Source organism: Cetorhinus maximus, chromosome 3 (genome assembly GCF_964194155.1).
Source record: "Cetorhinus maximus chromosome 3, sCetMax3.hap1.1, whole genome shotgun sequence".
NCBI classification, from domain to species: Eukaryota; Metazoa; Chordata; class Chondrichthyes; order Lamniformes; family Cetorhinidae; genus Cetorhinus; species Cetorhinus maximus.
This window is the reverse complement of record NC_135881.1, coordinates 88323580-88340162: the sequence shown is the minus strand read 5'-3', so window position 1 is coordinate 88340162 and position 16583 is coordinate 88323580. Positions and strand designations below refer to the sequence as shown.

Below are 16583 nucleotides of genomic sequence, written 5' to 3'. Positions count from 1 at the left end.
AGTACTGTGTACAGTTTTGGTCCCTGTATTTAGAAAGGATATAGTGGCATTGGAGGCAGTTCAAAAGAGATTCACTAAGCTGATTCCTGGGATGAAGGGGTTGACTTACCAAGAATGGCTAAACAGGTTAGGCCTTTATTCATTAGAGTTTAGAAGAATGAGGGGTGGTCTTATTGAAACGTACAAGACTCTGATGGGGCTTGACAGGGTAGATGTTGAGAAGATGTTTCCACTAGCAGGGGAATCTCAAGCTACAGGACATCGTTACAGAATAAGGGGACACTCATTTAAAACTGAGATGTGATGGAATTTCTTCTCACAGAGGATAGTGAATGTCTAGAATTCTCTGCCTCATAGAGCTGTGGAGGTTAAGTCACTGAAAGTATTTAAAGAGGAGGTAGATAGATAGATTTTTGAAATATCGGTGAGTTGAGGGCTTTGATGAGCTGGCATGCAAGAGGAGTTGAGGCCTGGGGCAGATCAGCGATGATCTTATTGAATAGCGGGGCAGACTTGAGGGGCCAAATGGCCTAGTCCTGCTCCTATTACTTATGTTCTTATGTAGAAGCGGTACCATTACTTTTTAAGCAAACAGACTCCCAATTAAGCAAACAATAGCCTTCCAACTTTCTGAATTGGTCACGCGATTATTCCAAAAATAATTGTGTCAACAATGATCAATGCTTAAAGAAGGAGTGTTGCATACTTGTCAGTCAAATACTTACCAGCAGGTAGACCATGCCCAGCCTCTGTCTGTACTGGTGCTGGAAGAGCAGCATTTTTCTGTAAAGGAGCTACTACCACAGATGCTTCAGCCAAGGCACCTTTCTTATCCTCTTCCTCCATGTCATCACCATCTTCTTCATAATCGTCAACTCCTAAGCTGAGTCCAGAATGCTGTGAAGATATTGGCTGTTGAGGCACTTTATTTCCTGGATCAATACAATCAGCCAGCAACCTGTGAGACATATAAAGTCATAGAATGGTTACAACACAGAAGGAAGCCATTCAGACTGTTGAGTCCATGTTGGCTCTCTGCAACTCGCTCCACTCCCTGACCCTTTCCCTGTAGCCCTACAAGTTTTCCCCTCCAGTTGCTTATCCAATTCCCTTTCAAATGCCACGACTGAATCTGCCTCCACCACTTTTTCAGGCAGCTTTGTGTCTGAAACCACACACTGTGTAAAAAAGTTTCCCTTCATATTGCCTTTTTTTTGCCACTTTAAAGATAGAACAAATTCATTGAATCATCTAACATTTTCATTGAATATTTTTATTGTAATATTCAAAATATTACAGGTACTTTATTGTGAAAAGACCCCTGCAAACAATCTGATCTTGTTAATAATTCGGCCCTTGTTTCCTCCCCTACTATTTATTGCATAAATTATTTATATTCCTTAAAAGTAAGCTGGGTTGAAAATGTAATTTTAATATATGAATTAAATACAAGTTTAGATTAATATTCTGCTGTTAAACTACTGAGAACAATTATTTTTTTAAAGTCAGTAATGGAGTGGAGCAGGGAATGGCCTTATTAGTGGTTATATTGCTAATATTGTTTAGATATATAGCAATTAGGGAAAATTTACAGAAATAGGACAGAGAAAATAAAACGAGAGTGCTGAAAATTTAGCGAATGCTATCATAGAGCTAAACAAACTGATCTTAATTTTTAGAATTCTGATTCTGCTCCTACTCCTGATCTCAGAGATTTATTCTAATATATTACTGTTTTAGCAACAATTCAGGAGTTAGAAACTTGAGAAAAGAGTCACTCCCAAGAGCCCTTATGTGTACAAATAGCTTATAGCTCCCTATGGCAGTGAGTAGCCGAGCCATATAGATCGTGAAAGTCTTAGGTTCAGACTTTGGTCCATGTTGAGTTAGTTGATTTCAAACTGGTCAGGTTGATACTCCTGACTCTTTTTTTTTCTATTTTTCCTTAGTTCTGATGAAGAGTCATACGGACTCGAAACGCTAACTGTATTCCTCTCCGCAGATGCTGTTAGGCCTGCTGAGTTTTTCCAGCTATTTTTATTTTTGATACTCCTGACTGCTAGCCAACGGTCCATCCACTCATTTCTTCTCAGCCCCAGAGATCACTACTCTCTCTTACTCACCTTGATAAACCTGATCATAATTCCCAACTTCAACTTTTCTGTGTATTGTTGCTAATTTGCTTATTCCCAGTTGTCCCCTAATCCCAAACTGGCTACTGTCTCTCTATTCATTCCTTCCATGAAATGGAGAACTGGGTTTAGGCTGTAATCAAACATACAAAAAAAATGAGAAGATCAAAGCCCCAAGAAAGGTCCAAAGTCAATATGGGAAGTGACATCAGAGTGACAAAATTAGCTAGATAGGCAAAGGGTATGAGGTACACAGAGGAGATAACATATAGAAGAGGATATGGTGAAGGAGAGACTTACACAAAGAGTGCAAGTCAACACAAAACACAAAGATGCCAATAAAAGGAAATATACGAGAGGCATATAGAGAAAGGAGACAGAGGCCCAGAACTTCCGTTCTCCAGAAAGTCGTATCCCGGAGATACCAACCAAGATGCACTGGGGTACCCCTTGGAAGTTCCAATGCACTGACTACATGGGAATTGCTCAGGAAGTTTCGACTTCTAATGGACAATTCCTCTGCATCCGGAACCCTCCAAAACGCTGAGTTAAGGTCACAGGCATTGGATGGTTCTGACTCACTTACCAGTATAGTTACCCAGAAAAGTTAAAAGGACCAAAATCAGTTCTAATTCCTGGGTAACTATACTATTGATCCCTGGCTAACCACCACCACAGCCCCTACAAAATCACCCCCCCTCCCCACCTCTGGACTAACCCTTGACTCAACCACCTACCTGAATGCCTGACCACCTGACTACCTCCCAGACCTGATTAACCCCTGATCACACTACACCACACCACGTACACCCCCTCCCTCACCCCCACACCAACCCCTGACCACACTGTCCCTTATTACCACTACATTCCTATTAATTCCCCCTGCTTGAATGGCTCCCTGTACCTTGGTGCTATGGTCAGTTTTGCTCGTCCACCCTGCAGCCACCGCTTTCATCCATACAGGTTGCAAGAACGTAGAAACTGTTGGACAACTGCAAAAGCAGAGGCTCCTCCACTTCTATCTTCTGGGTCTCCATACCAGCCTCACTCGCAATCACACCCTCCTGTCCCTGATCGCTGACCAAATTAGAAGATCGGTAATTTTCCTTCTTCCTGATGCATCACAGTGTCTGCAGGTAGCCTCCCGTTCAATGACTCTGAGCCGAAGCTCCCCAAGTCCAGACATGTAGTGCAGATGTGTTTGCCCTGGATCAGACTGGCAATCAGGTGCTCCCACATTCTGTAGTCACGACACACCACCTACTCTACCATCGTTGTCGTGTGTTAATTCATTTATTTTTCTTAATTAATTTATAATCAATAAATACTGCTACTCCCAATAACCTTTCCTACTGCTAGCAAACCTTACTACAACTAATAAAACCATACAGTGTCTAATAAATTACGAGTTTTGAAAATAACGAGCAAAATATTCACCAACCAATCACCTACCCATTTTCCTGTGTTGCCACACTTTGGTTTCTCTCAGAACGCAGCTGCTCCACTCTGGAGCCATAGTCTAGACTGGATTGGATAGCTCTTCTAGGTGCTGCTGACTGCAGGTGCTGACGCCAACCCCAACCACCTGACTACACAATCCCGCCACAAAGCCCCAACCCAACCTCCCTCTGACTAACCCCCCCCAAACCCCCAACTACCCATGACACCCCCGACCCGACTATGAGCCCCAGACCTGACAGCCCCTGACTCTCCCCCACGACCTGACAACCTCCCTGACCCTCTCACCCTACTTATATGCCATCCTACTCCCTCACCCACTTACCTTACACACATAACTTCTCTTTGTAGCTTGTCAAAGTAGCTTTGGGACATTTAAACTTACCAGAATGCGGCAGCTAGTGGAGTGAAAAGGGGTCATGAGTTGACTTTCCCCGATACTCCTGCACTACGAAAGGAGGATTCAGGGACTGGTACAGTCCATATTTCAGAGGGGGCCTGGTTCAGAAGTCTGGGTGAGAAATTTGGAACTCTGGTGCAAGATAAGTAAATAGATTGGAGGGGCAATTGCCACTCCTCAGAAGATTTGGCCCAGAAGCACAGAAAAAGGAAAGCAATAAAAATTAACCTGTGAAACAAGTAGGAACAAGTTTTTTTTTAAACTTCTGTCCAAATGCAATGTTAAAGATCATTGAAACATGAATAAGTAATCTTTGCTGACAAAATTACTCACCCAGAAGCTGTGGGTGTTCTGGATTCACAGAATGCTGTAAAAGGTAAACCAAATAGTTACTTTGCCACAGTTGGAAGAAATATTGATCAAGGTTTTAGCATAGAATTAGCTACACAATATCTTGAACAGCATGTAATGTATTGGTAGGGTATTTTTCTACTGAATTTCCCACCCTGGATCTCCGTTTGAAATCTATCATGTTACCTATTTCTATGTATGTGTGAGACAGGAATGGACTAAGGGAGGGGGGAGGGAGAGAGAAAGATAGCAAAAGACAGTACATGCAAAAGGAACAATCTCTCGCAGCTTTCTTGTGGAGAATCTGAAGATAGATAAGACATTAGGGAAATTCCCAATTGGCAGTAAAAAGTAATAAATATGAACACAAAATGAATTTTGTATATAAAAATAAATATTAAACTGCATTCTATAAAATGCTCAATATAAGTTCAACCAGGCAAAAATAATCCTAAATATAAGTAAACATTTACCTATTATTTCATATTAAATCTGATCTCCTAACACTAGGGAGAGGGAGGGCCCACACAATGGTCATGGGGTTAGAATTACTGAATGGTATGTTCACAGCACGGAAGAAGGCCATTCGATACATGTAAGCTCTCTGAAAAGTAACTCACCCAGTCCCACTTCCCTGCCTTTACCCTGTGGCCTGCAATATTTTTTCTCTCTTCGAATATTCGCTCAAATCCCTTTTAAATGTCATGATTGAATCTGCCCCCACAACACTCAGGCTGTGAATTCCAGATGCCAACCACATGCTGTGCAAAAAGGTATTTCCTCATGTTGCCATTGCTTCTTTTGTCAATCACCTTAAATCAGTGTCCTCTGGTTCTTGATCCGTCGGCCAAAAGGAATAGCATCCCCCAATCTAGTGTGCCCCGCCCCCTCAATATTTTGAGCACTTCTATCAAATCTCAACTTTTTCAAGGAGAACAATCCCAGGCTCTCCAATCTACCCATGTAACTGAAGTACCTCATTCCCGGAACCATTCTCATGAATCTTTTCTGCACCCTCTCTAATGCCTTCACATCCTTCCTAAAGTGTGGTACCAAGAACTGGACACTACTCCAGTTCAGGCCGAATTAGTGTTTTACACAGGTTTATCATAATATCCTTGCTTTTGTATTCTCTGCCCCTTTTGATAAAACCCAAGATCCCTTATGTTTTATTAACCGCTTACTGAGACTGCCCTGCCACCTTTAATGATTTATGCACATACATCCCAGGTCCTCTGCTCCTGAACCCCCTTTAAAATGATACAATATAAAATAAAGGGTGTCTCTGTGCTCTTCTTAACAAAATGAATCACTTCACACTTCTCTGCATTAAATTTCATCTGACGCTTGATGCCCATTCGACCAGCCTGTATATGTCTTCTAGAAGTTTATTACAATCCCCCTCAATTCACAATACTTCCAAATTTTGAGTCATCCACAAATTTTGAAATGGTGCCCTGTACACCAAGTCTAGATCATTAATATAGGCCAGGAAAAGCAGGGGTCCTAACACCAGCTGTGGGGAACCCCACTTTGTACTTTCCTCTTGTCCAAGAAACCACCTTTACGTAATTCTCTGTTTCCTGTCACTTAGTCAATTTCGTATCCATGTTGCTACTGTCTCTTTTATTCCACAGGCTCTAACTTTGCTAACAAGCCTGTTGTTATGTGGCACTTCATCAAATGCCTTTTGAAAGTCCATGTACACCACATGCCTTTTGGAAGTCCATGTACACCATATCAATGGCATTACCCTCATCGACACACTATTCCCTCATCAAAAAACTCAAGCTAGTTAAAACTCATGCAAGTTGGCAATTTGCCCTTAAATCCATGCTTGGCTTTTCTTAATTAATCCACTTTTATCCAAGAGATTGTTAATTTTGTCATAAATTATCATTTCTAAAAGCTTTCCCGCCACCAAGGTTAAACTGGATGGCCTGTCATCACTGGGTTTATCCTTATACCCTTCCCTGAACAAGGGTGTAACATCTGAAATTCTCCTGTCCTTTGGCATCAACCCTCTAAGGAGGGTTAGAAGATTATGGCTAGTGCCTTCACAATTTCTACCCTTACTTCCATCAGCATCCTTAGATGCACCTCAGTTTCAGCTCTGCCTCAGCTGGTAGCAAACCTGCTTCTGAATCACAAAGTTCTGGTTTCAAGTCCCACATCAGGGCTTGAGCACAAAAATCAGTGCATTAATCAAGGAGCACTGCACTGTCAGAAGTGCTGTCTTTTAGATGAGATGCTAAACCAAGGCTCCTTTTGCCTGCTCATGTGGATGTAAAAGATACCACGGCACTATTATGAAGAGTAGGGGAGTTATTCCCAGTGTTCTGGCCAATATTCATCCCTCAATATACATCACAAAAACAGATTATACATTCATTATCACATTACTAGTAGTTTGTGGGAGTTTGCTGAGTGCAAATTAACTGCCACATTTCTTACATTACGTCAGTGACTGCACTTCAAAAAAAGTACTGCATTGGCTGTAAAGCGTTTTGATAACTGTATAAATGCAAGTCTTCCTTTTATCTTAGTCATCCAGTCAAGGTGGTTATCAACTTTATGTACAGCCAGCCTATCTAATATCTCTTCTTTGTCAATCTTTAGCCTATCCAATGTCTCAACTATCTCCTTTTCCACTATAATAAAAACAGAAAATGCTGGAAAAACTCAGTAGGTCTGGCAGCATCAGTAGAGGGAAACAGAGTTAATGTTTCGAGTCCGTATGTCTCTTCATCCTTTTTCAATACGTCTTGGGCAGCATCTTCTTCCTTGGTAAAAACAAACCCCAAGTGTCTTCCTGTCCTGTTATGTTACTTCACGATAATTTTTCTTTTTGTTTCTTATTCTGAGTCTCAGACTCATAATCACAGCCTTCTTTAACTGTTTTAGCAACTTTACTGGCCATTAGAAAAGGGAAAACTGTAAAAGCTATTATTAAAGACGTTATATAGCAGGGCACTTGGAAAAATTCAGGGTAGTCAGGCAGGGTCAACATGGTTTTGCGAAAGGGAAATCATGTGTTAACCAATTTATTGGAGTTCTTTGACGAAGTAACATGTTGTAGATAAAGGGGAACTGATAGATGTACTATATTTAGATTCCCAGAAGGCATTTGATAAGGCGCCACATCAAGGGATATTGCAAAAAATAAAAGCTCATGGTATAGGGGGTAAAATATTGGCATGGCTAGAACATTGGCTAGCTAACAGGAAACAGAGGATAGGCATAAATGGGTCTTTTTTTGGTTGGTAAGATATAACAAATGGTGAGCCATAGGGATCAGTGCTAGGACCTCAATTTTTTACAATTTTATAAGTGACTTGGATGAAGGGACTGAAGGTATGGTTGCTAAATTTGCTCATGACACAAAGATAGGTAGGATAGTAAGATGTGAAGGGGACACAAGGAGGCTACAAAGAGATATAGATAGGTTAAGTGAGTGAGCAAAGACCTGGCATATTGTGGAAAAATGTGAAATTGTCCATTTTGACAGGAAAATAAAAAAGGATATCATCTAAATGGTGAGAGATTGCAATGCAGAGGGATCTAGAGGTCCTAGTACATGAATTGCAAAAGGCTAGTATGCCAGTACAGCAATTAGGAAAGCTAATGGAACGTTATCATTTATTGCGAGGGGAAGTGAATATAAAAGTAGGGAGGCTATGCTTCAGTTATACAGGGCATTGGCACATCTGAAGTACTGTGTACAATATTGGTCTCCTTATTTAAGGATGCATGCAAATGCGTTGGAAGCAGCTCAGAGAAGGTTTACCAAGCTAATACCTGGATATGGCAGGTTCTGTTATGAGAAAAGGTTGGGCAGGCTAGGCTTGCATCTGCTGGATTTAGAAGAGTAAGAGACGACTTGTGTGAAGCATCTAAGATCCTGAGGGGTCTTGACAGGGTCGAGGTGGAGAGGATGCCTCCTCTTGTGGGAAAATCTAGTACTAGGGTTCATAGTTTAAAAATAAGGGGACGCCCATTTAGGACAGAGATGAGGAGAATTTTTTTCTCTCAGAGGGTTGAGTGTCTTTGGAACTCTTTTCCTTAGAAGGCAGTGGCAGCAGAGTCTTTGAATACTTTTAAGACAGAGGTAGATAGATTCTTGATAAGCAAGGGGGTGAAAGGTTATCAGGGGTAGGCAAGAATATGGAGGTAAAGTCTCATGATCTCACTGAATGGCGGAGAAGATGCGAAGGGCCAAGTGGCCTACTCCTGCTCCTAATTTGTAAGTTCGTATCTAGGGGGGAGTGTGGTTGGCAAAGGCCTTTAAGGTGAAAGTGGGAAGGGGAAGGGATGCTGAAACAGGGTGCAGAAGCAGGCAGCATCAGGTCACAGGTCCAGTTTTATTAGCTCCAACTCAGGTAGACAGAAGCAGTGCTTAAATTGGAGACAGAGCTGTGAGTTCCAGAAGGTCATCACCACAATACATTTCGGATGTCCAGTTTGGATAGCTCAATCAGAACCAAGCAAAATGAATAGCTAAGTCTAGTCATGAAGATAGATGTGATGGAAATAGGTGCAACAGAAAACAACTGTGACATTTAAAGAATAGTATAAGCAAGATTTTTAATGGATTCTAAATAAAATTATATGTACAAACTGGCAGAACTTTTGTCATTTTGCACATAATAAAAGATTATTTTGTAAGGACAGGACTGTTATGACATGAAATGCACATTACACTGTCAGTAAGATGAATCTATATTCCTGTATGGTCACAAAGAATAATTATTAAATATAGAGTCTCCGAGTTAATTTGCAGTTAACTGTGGTCCAAGAAATTCACAAATCAGAATCTGTTCAGCAATTTCAGCTACAGTTTTAAAGACTGTTTTCTATCTGTAATAAATAAGTAGTCAGGAATGTAATGTTTGTAAATGTAGATGTAAAGTTTCTTTAAAAATGTATTTAGTGCAATTCCCATGCATTTTCAGTTAGACGGCACACCATTTTATAAGGTGATGTTCATGGTAAACCTGAAGATACATTGCTTTGTAAGGATCAGAGACATGCACAACTGTAGCATAAATGAAATACATGGAATTTTGGGTACGTGTTATTGTGCATGTGTACAATACCCCAAAACTCTGATATTTTATGTCTACAGGAGTAGGCCATTCAGCCCCAAGTCTGTTCCGCCATTCATGCCTGGCCTGCATCTCGGCTTCAGTTACCCGCCTTGGTTCCTTACCTTAGGTTTGAAATTTTCAATTAATCTAGCCTGAACAGCTTTTTGGGAGGAGTAGTGTTCCAGATCTATTCATCTCTCTACCCAAACACACTGCCATTATCGATACCACAACCCATCTCCAAAGTTTCAAATGCACGTTTCCTGCTATTGCATTTTTTTTTGGAGTCTCTTCAAATTGCAACCAAACTTTCAAGCACACAGACACCCATATTCACCCGATCCAGGAAGCACTGAAGGCATTTTCACCTTTGATTTCTGTTGAAAACATCGTTACATTTGATTCTAGAAATAAGAATGGCTCTTTTGCTGGCTCTATACTCTGCTTTATATTATAGTACAGGAGGAAGAGAACCAGAGTAGATAGAACTAGTGGAATGAATTACCATAACTGGAGACAGCATCTTATGCAGAGTTAATTCAGAATTTACATTACTTTCCATGGTGCAGAACACAAGCTTAACTTTGTTACCTTTTTATTAAGTTGTTAAGAAGCTGCAGACTAAGTTATTTTCTATACTTAAAGTATTGCTGCATTATTTCCAAATTATCTGCATTCTTGATTATTCAATTTTGAATAAGAGACATTGAGTATGGTGTGTTAAAAGCAAAATACTGTGGATGCTGGAAATCTGAATTAAAAACAGAAAATGCTAGAAAAACTCAGGCCTGACAGCATCTGTGGAGAGAGAAACAGAGTTAACGTTTCGAGTCTGTATGACCCTTCTTCAGAGCTCTGAAGAAGGGTCATACAAACTTGAAACGTTAACTCTGTTTCTCTCTCCATTGAGTATGGTGTGTGAAGTGCGGCAGGCTATGTTTCATTATACTATTACTTGTTTCATTATACTATCTGCAGATCTCCTGTGGCATTGTACTATCCAACTTAACATGAGCAATGGTTTACAGGTGTTGAGGTGTTACTGCTGTATAGCATCACTGATTTACAGGAACTGAATAAGTCAAGATTCAATTTTATGCATGATATTCTGAGATTTTCTACTGGTGCTTTTGGGCTCGATATCTGTGGCACTGTACATTGGTCTATATAAACCATGATTGAATGATCCTTATTTTATATATATTCCTCATGTATCTCATTTTTATCCCTTACCATTATCAAAGCTGCAATAAACAGCAGGGTGGTTTACATGATATAATAGTTGGAGTTAGGTATTTGGAGTTAGCAATACTAGGTGCTGCACTGGGAGCAGTCCTCAGCTTTGAGGTTGGTCCTGGTCTCTAGTAACACTAGGGGTAGCTGAAGCTTTGATAGTGTTCGTGGAAGGCCCTCAATTTTGGCAGAACTAGGGTGAAGGCTTTGGAGTTCAGAAGTATTAGTTTGCAACTTACTATGAAATTTCCAGAAGGATTGAATGTAGTGGTTTGTGATTAGTTCCTGGTCTCATCTGTATCCATTTATTTCTCTCTCAGTTTCAAAGTTGTTAGTTAATAGCTATCAAGAAAAAATACGTGCGATAATTAGAGCTCTTCTATTTGTATTCCTTCGCATTTTTCAAAAAACTTAAAGTGTGTCTTTCCTCATCTTAAGTTAATTCTTGTATTTCAGCTTCACATGCTTTCTCAAGTTTACCATACACAAACTCTTAAAAAAATCAATTTTTTGTAAAGTTTTGGTAATTAGATCTTTCTCCAAACAATTTTGAATACCAACCACACAGCAGCTGAGCAAGACTAAGTACATCCAAGGAAACTGTGCACATGTTCAGACTGAAGAATCTGCCTTCAGCTTACAGTCATAGCTCAGAGTAAAATATTACATCCAAGCTGAGGCTGAAGTTTTAATTAAGAAATTTAATGAGGAAATTAAAAATCACTATATTTGTCCATTGAGTTATATTTCATCATATAAAATATGTACTTTTAAATCCTGTTTAAAAGCCTAGTATAGAACATTTGAAATTTCAGAGAAAAAAATGGCACTTCATTTTAACATTTTTGAAAATAAATATTTTGGATGATTCTATTGCTTTGCCAACAAATGATGAAGGGAAAATATTTATTCATGAAATTCCATTATAAATGTTTGCAGAACTGGTTGGTATCATTCCTCAAATATTGTGACCGGATAATCTGTTTTATTTAGCAGTGCTGGTTGAGGGATAAACATTAGCCAGAAGCCTTCTTCAATTACCACCATGAGATTGTTTATACTCACCTGAGAAGACAGACAAGATAGAGTCTCTGTTTAACATTTTATAAATTATTGCCGATATTTCTATTCCTCAGTAGCTCCACTAATTGCAAAGGGAACCAGCATTACGTAACAGTGAAGGAGATAACTGGAGCTGCTTGACCTAGAAAAAATACACTATAGGCTGCCTGGTTCAATCCAAAGCCACAAAGAGAAAAAAAATTACTATTAGCTCAATATAAAAGTTTTCTTTTACTAAGTTAAGTGGATAGCATTTTATAAATACTCTCCCAGGCATTACTTCTCTTATTCTTACAATATTTAATTGGTCATTACCTTTGACTTTCTTTGTTGCTTGTGATCCTGCATCTGTAACTTTTCTTTTCCCTACAGGAGCTGTTGATGTGTGAACAAGTGATGGCCCTGTTGTTTGTTTTGTAGCTTTTTGTTTCTCAAGGTTCTGCAAGGAACCAAATAATTAATGCACTTAACCCAAATAGAGCTACCTTTAAGAATGTACTCTTAATGGAAGGGAACACGGCAGTATTGACCAATGAATACAGCAATTTTGCCAGATTCAGGTATTTGCCGATAAGTGCCAGGAGCCTCGTGTAAATGGAAATGAGGTGTCAAACTTGTGAAGATACATGACAAGTTTACATGCGTGCTAAACAGCAAAACCAGCATGCTACTGACAGAACTAAGTAATCCCGCAAAGTAACTATTCAGGTCAAGGCTTTGCAGTCTTGCCACATTCAGTCATGAATGGTGGCAGCCAATTAAAACAACTAAATGGGAAGAGGAAAGTCCATTGGCATCATCATCCTCAACAATGGCGGAGACCAGCAGGCAAGTACAATGACAAGGTTGAAGTTATTGCAACTATCTTCAGGCAAGCGGATGATTGTTTTCAGCCTTCTCCTCAGGTCCCAATCAACCCAGATACCAGTTTTCAGTCAATTCAAGTTACATCAAGCAATAGCTAAGTGCTAGACACAGAAAAGGCTACAGCCCTAACATTATTTTAGCTGAAGGCCTGAAGAACTAGTGTGCCCTTAGCTAAGCTCCTCTAGTACAGCTACAACACTGGCACATTCATTATGGAAAATTGTCCTGGTATATCCTACCCACCAAAAGCATGACAAATCCAAACCGTCCAATTACCACATAATCTTGGAACACTCTACTTAGCAGAATTCACCACACAAACTACACTGTTTCAATAAGGCAGCTCACCATTAACTTCTCAAACATAACTAGATATGGGCAATAAATGCTGGCCTTGCTAACAACATCCACCTCCGAAAAATGAATACATAAAAAGAGTATTATTAGTAACAAAGCTGCAACAATTCATTTTAGCTTCATTACAATTGGTTCCTAGAGTAACTCTGATGGAAGTTTCTTCATGTACCAATGAAATAAGAATCCGAACTTTCTCATTTGTAATGGCAGCATTGGGTAGTATATTAGATAAACAACCATGCCATCTAGGTATGAATACAAGCAATTCATAGTTTATAGCACAAATCTGTATGGTGAAAGTTCATAGCCTTGCAACGCAAATGCTTTGCTTCCTGGCATTGTATAGATTCATAATGCATGCAATTCTTATTGACATGATGGCGTATTGTGAATGAACTGTTAAATCAAAAAACATTCACTGATTTTTCATGAAAAGTGGATCTTCACTTCTTTAATGCCATGTTTGTGATATGACGCCACAACTGATCAAGCTTCTGAGAGTTTTAAATGCTGATCTCAACCTAAATTTTCCTAGCAGAGTTTACACTGCAGACTTGAATGTTTCTAGTCGTTTCTCTGCAAAATAAACTACAGTTGACCACCAATGTTTTATTCCAGTGCAAACTTGATAAGAGTTTAGTTACAGCAGATAGCTACCCTGCATTTTAACTTAAAAGAAAGACACAAATGTTATTACCTCACTAAAAACAATTATAACCTGAAGCAAATTTGCAATTTTTAGCATGGTGAAAATCAAAACTTGATTTGACAAAAGGAAAGCGGTCACTGCACTTGGGAGAAAACCAGTAAAATACAAATTAAACTGTAAAGCTTAGTGGAATTACTGCTTTACAGCAAAATTTAAGACTTTTTATCATACCTTTTTCCTTCAAGTAAATGTCATTGTTCATTTGCTAGAATATCACCTTGGAATCATAACAGTAAAAGGAGGCTGGAGTTCCTCTGTAGCCAGGTCTAGTTTCCATTGCAGCATATCGACTAGTGACAAATTTGAACATTTTACCCCAAGTTGAGAAATGGCTTTGAAAGGATGGACAGAATTGAGTATATATGAACTTATCCTCTTAAAAAATTATTTTTAAAATACAATTTAAAGGGAATAGTCCTGCAAATATTATAAATTCGCAATGAGCATCACATGCTTTGCAACCTGTTGATTATGGCAGCCATGGGAATGGCCCAATTGGTCATGGTATACAGATATCAAATCTGCCCAGAGCTTTCACCTTCAACCAAGAGTCATTCAGAACTGCAAAATGTGGCTGTAACTGACTGATAATTGTAAGTGCATTTATGCTTGCCTTTTCCCCCTACCAGGCATAACCTAACCTAGTTTCTCGCAACCCAAGCCTTAACATCATAACTGCCAGAAATCTCAAACAAGTAAGAGGCTGCATTATGAAAACTAGTCATTAAACCAAAAGAAAAACAAAATGGCAATTTAAAAATATCCCAAGTTTATAAAATAGGCTTTTTACATTTGAGACTAGGTAACTATATTCTTACCTCTTTATGTTGTTTCCCTAATATGTGTGTCTGCCATAGTAGTTCATTTTTAATTGGAGTACTGCAAAGCACACAGCTGAGGTGACCTAAGCTGTTGTATGTTCAATCGGGTTAAGGTAAAACAAGTTAGAAAACAAAAGAAATGTTTATAGGTGGTACCTGAATTTCACATGGAGAACAATTTATTATAAAGCCATTTAAACTATAAATGCAATGAAACTGACAGGTTGAGTGAGAATATGCCACAGGTTTAAGAGACATAATGGAAAAGAAACATTAAAATTTGATATGCAGCCCTTGTTCAAGTAATGAATGATATCTGGTGAGGCATATAACAACTTAAAGACCTTTCAGTTCCAAATATATAAAGAATTCTACTGTCTAGTAACTTTCTAAATAAATTAAAATTTTCAAAATTATAACCAGTTGTTCATTTTCCTGAACAGAGTTACATTCACAAGATAAAACTCAATGGCCTTTTTTTTTCATTCTTTCACTGGATGTGTGTGTTGATGGCAAGGCCAACATTTGTTGCCCATCCCTAATTGCCCTTGAACGGAGTGGCTTGCTAGGCAATTTCAGAGGGCAGTTAAGAGTCAGCCACATTGCTGTGGGTCTGGTGCCACATTGCTGTGGGTCTGGTGTCACATGTAGGGCAGACTGGGTAAGGATAGCAGATTTCCCTCCCTAAAGGACATTAATGACTAGATGGGTTCTTACAACAATCAATGATAATTGTGTCATGGGGCAGGATCTTCGGGTCGGCGAGCGGGGTCGGGCCCCGCTCATCGACGTGTAAAATGACACTTGGTGACGTCGGGCAAGCGTCCTGACATCACCGCGCGTCATTCAGATATTCAGTTTGGCGGGCGCGCAATGGAGTCGGCTGCGCGCCTGCTAAACTGTCAAAGGCTTATTAAGGCCATTTAAATATCAGTTAAAATACTTAACTGGGGTGCCCGTCTAGCTTCAAGGTTGGCGGGTAGGCAAAGAGCCCAGGCAGCCTTCGCACTTATCATGAAACCTCATCCACGGGCAGGAATGAGGTTTCATGAAGGTTTTTAAAGTTTAATAAAATTTTAAATAAAATTCATTGACATGCCCCAGTTCATGTGACACTGTCACATGAGGGGACATGTCTTAAAATTTTTTTTTGTCTTTAATAAAATTTTTTAAAATAAAACTGATCTCCCTGAGGCAGCTCTTTGCCTCAGGGAGGTCCCTGCACTCTTTTGCGTGCATGCGAGAAAGAGCGCAGGCCCTGACTCAGCCTACTCCCCCCCACCCGCACAGGGAGCGCTCAGTTAAGGCCCAATTAAGGCCCACCACGTAAAATGGCGGGGCGCAGCCGATCACGGGCGGCGATCGGCTACGCGCCCGCTCCTGCCCAACCTCCCCCCTGACAAGGAGAAAATTTTCCCCATAGTTACTATCACTGAGACTAGTTTTATATTCCAGATTTATTAATTGAATTCAAATTCCACCAGCTGCCATAGTGGGATTTGAACTCATGTTCCCAGGGCATTAGCCTGGGCCACTATTACTACAATAAAAGCAAAACACCACAGATGCTGAAAATCTGAAATAAAATCAGAAAATGCTAGAAAAACTCAGCAGGTCTGGCAGCATCTGTGGAGAGAACACCAGAGTTAAAGTTGAGTCCAATATGACTCTTCTCCGGAACACTGCCGAGTTTTTCCACCATTTTCCATTTTTACCTCTGGATTACTAGTTCAGTGACATTACCATGCTACCATCTCCCCTAGGTACAAACCTATTTGTATCATAAAGAAACTTATCTTATTTTAAAATTACACAATTAACCCTTAACAGTTGAAAAGTGTAAGTAAGAATGCATCTTAGCTAGTAAAAATGTGACATGTAGCTAGTTTTGAGATTAGGTGATAATTCACTTTGCTAAAAGATAATGGGCAAGATGTTTTCCATTAATAATGCAGAAATTGGTGAGCAATTTGTAGTGAGGAAGAGATATCCCCTGAATAGCAAATCGCCATAAGTTGCTGAATCATTTGCACTGCTACACTGTTAGTTTCGCAAAAGTTACACCTCGCCCTTCAGCTTCCCTTGACTTTCATGTGCAAATGTAGC

At 39.7% G+C, this 16583-nt stretch overlaps 1 protein-coding gene across 1 annotated transcript in view; it reads right to left on the bottom strand.

The window, feature by feature from the left end:
- Positions 1–16583, bottom strand: part of znf830 (zinc finger protein 830) — a 69544-nt gene that overhangs the window by 48131 nt on the left and 4830 nt on the right. The window contains exons 2-5 of the mRNA XM_078538641.1: positions 14475–14574; positions 12039–12162; positions 4324–4357; positions 726–958 (exon numbers count right to left, since the gene is read on the bottom strand). Coding sequence (XP_078394767.1) covers positions 726–958; positions 4324–4357; positions 12039–12162; positions 14475–14574 — 491 coding nt within the window. The remainder of the gene's footprint in view (positions 1–725; positions 959–4323; positions 4358–12038; positions 12163–14474; positions 14575–16583) is intronic.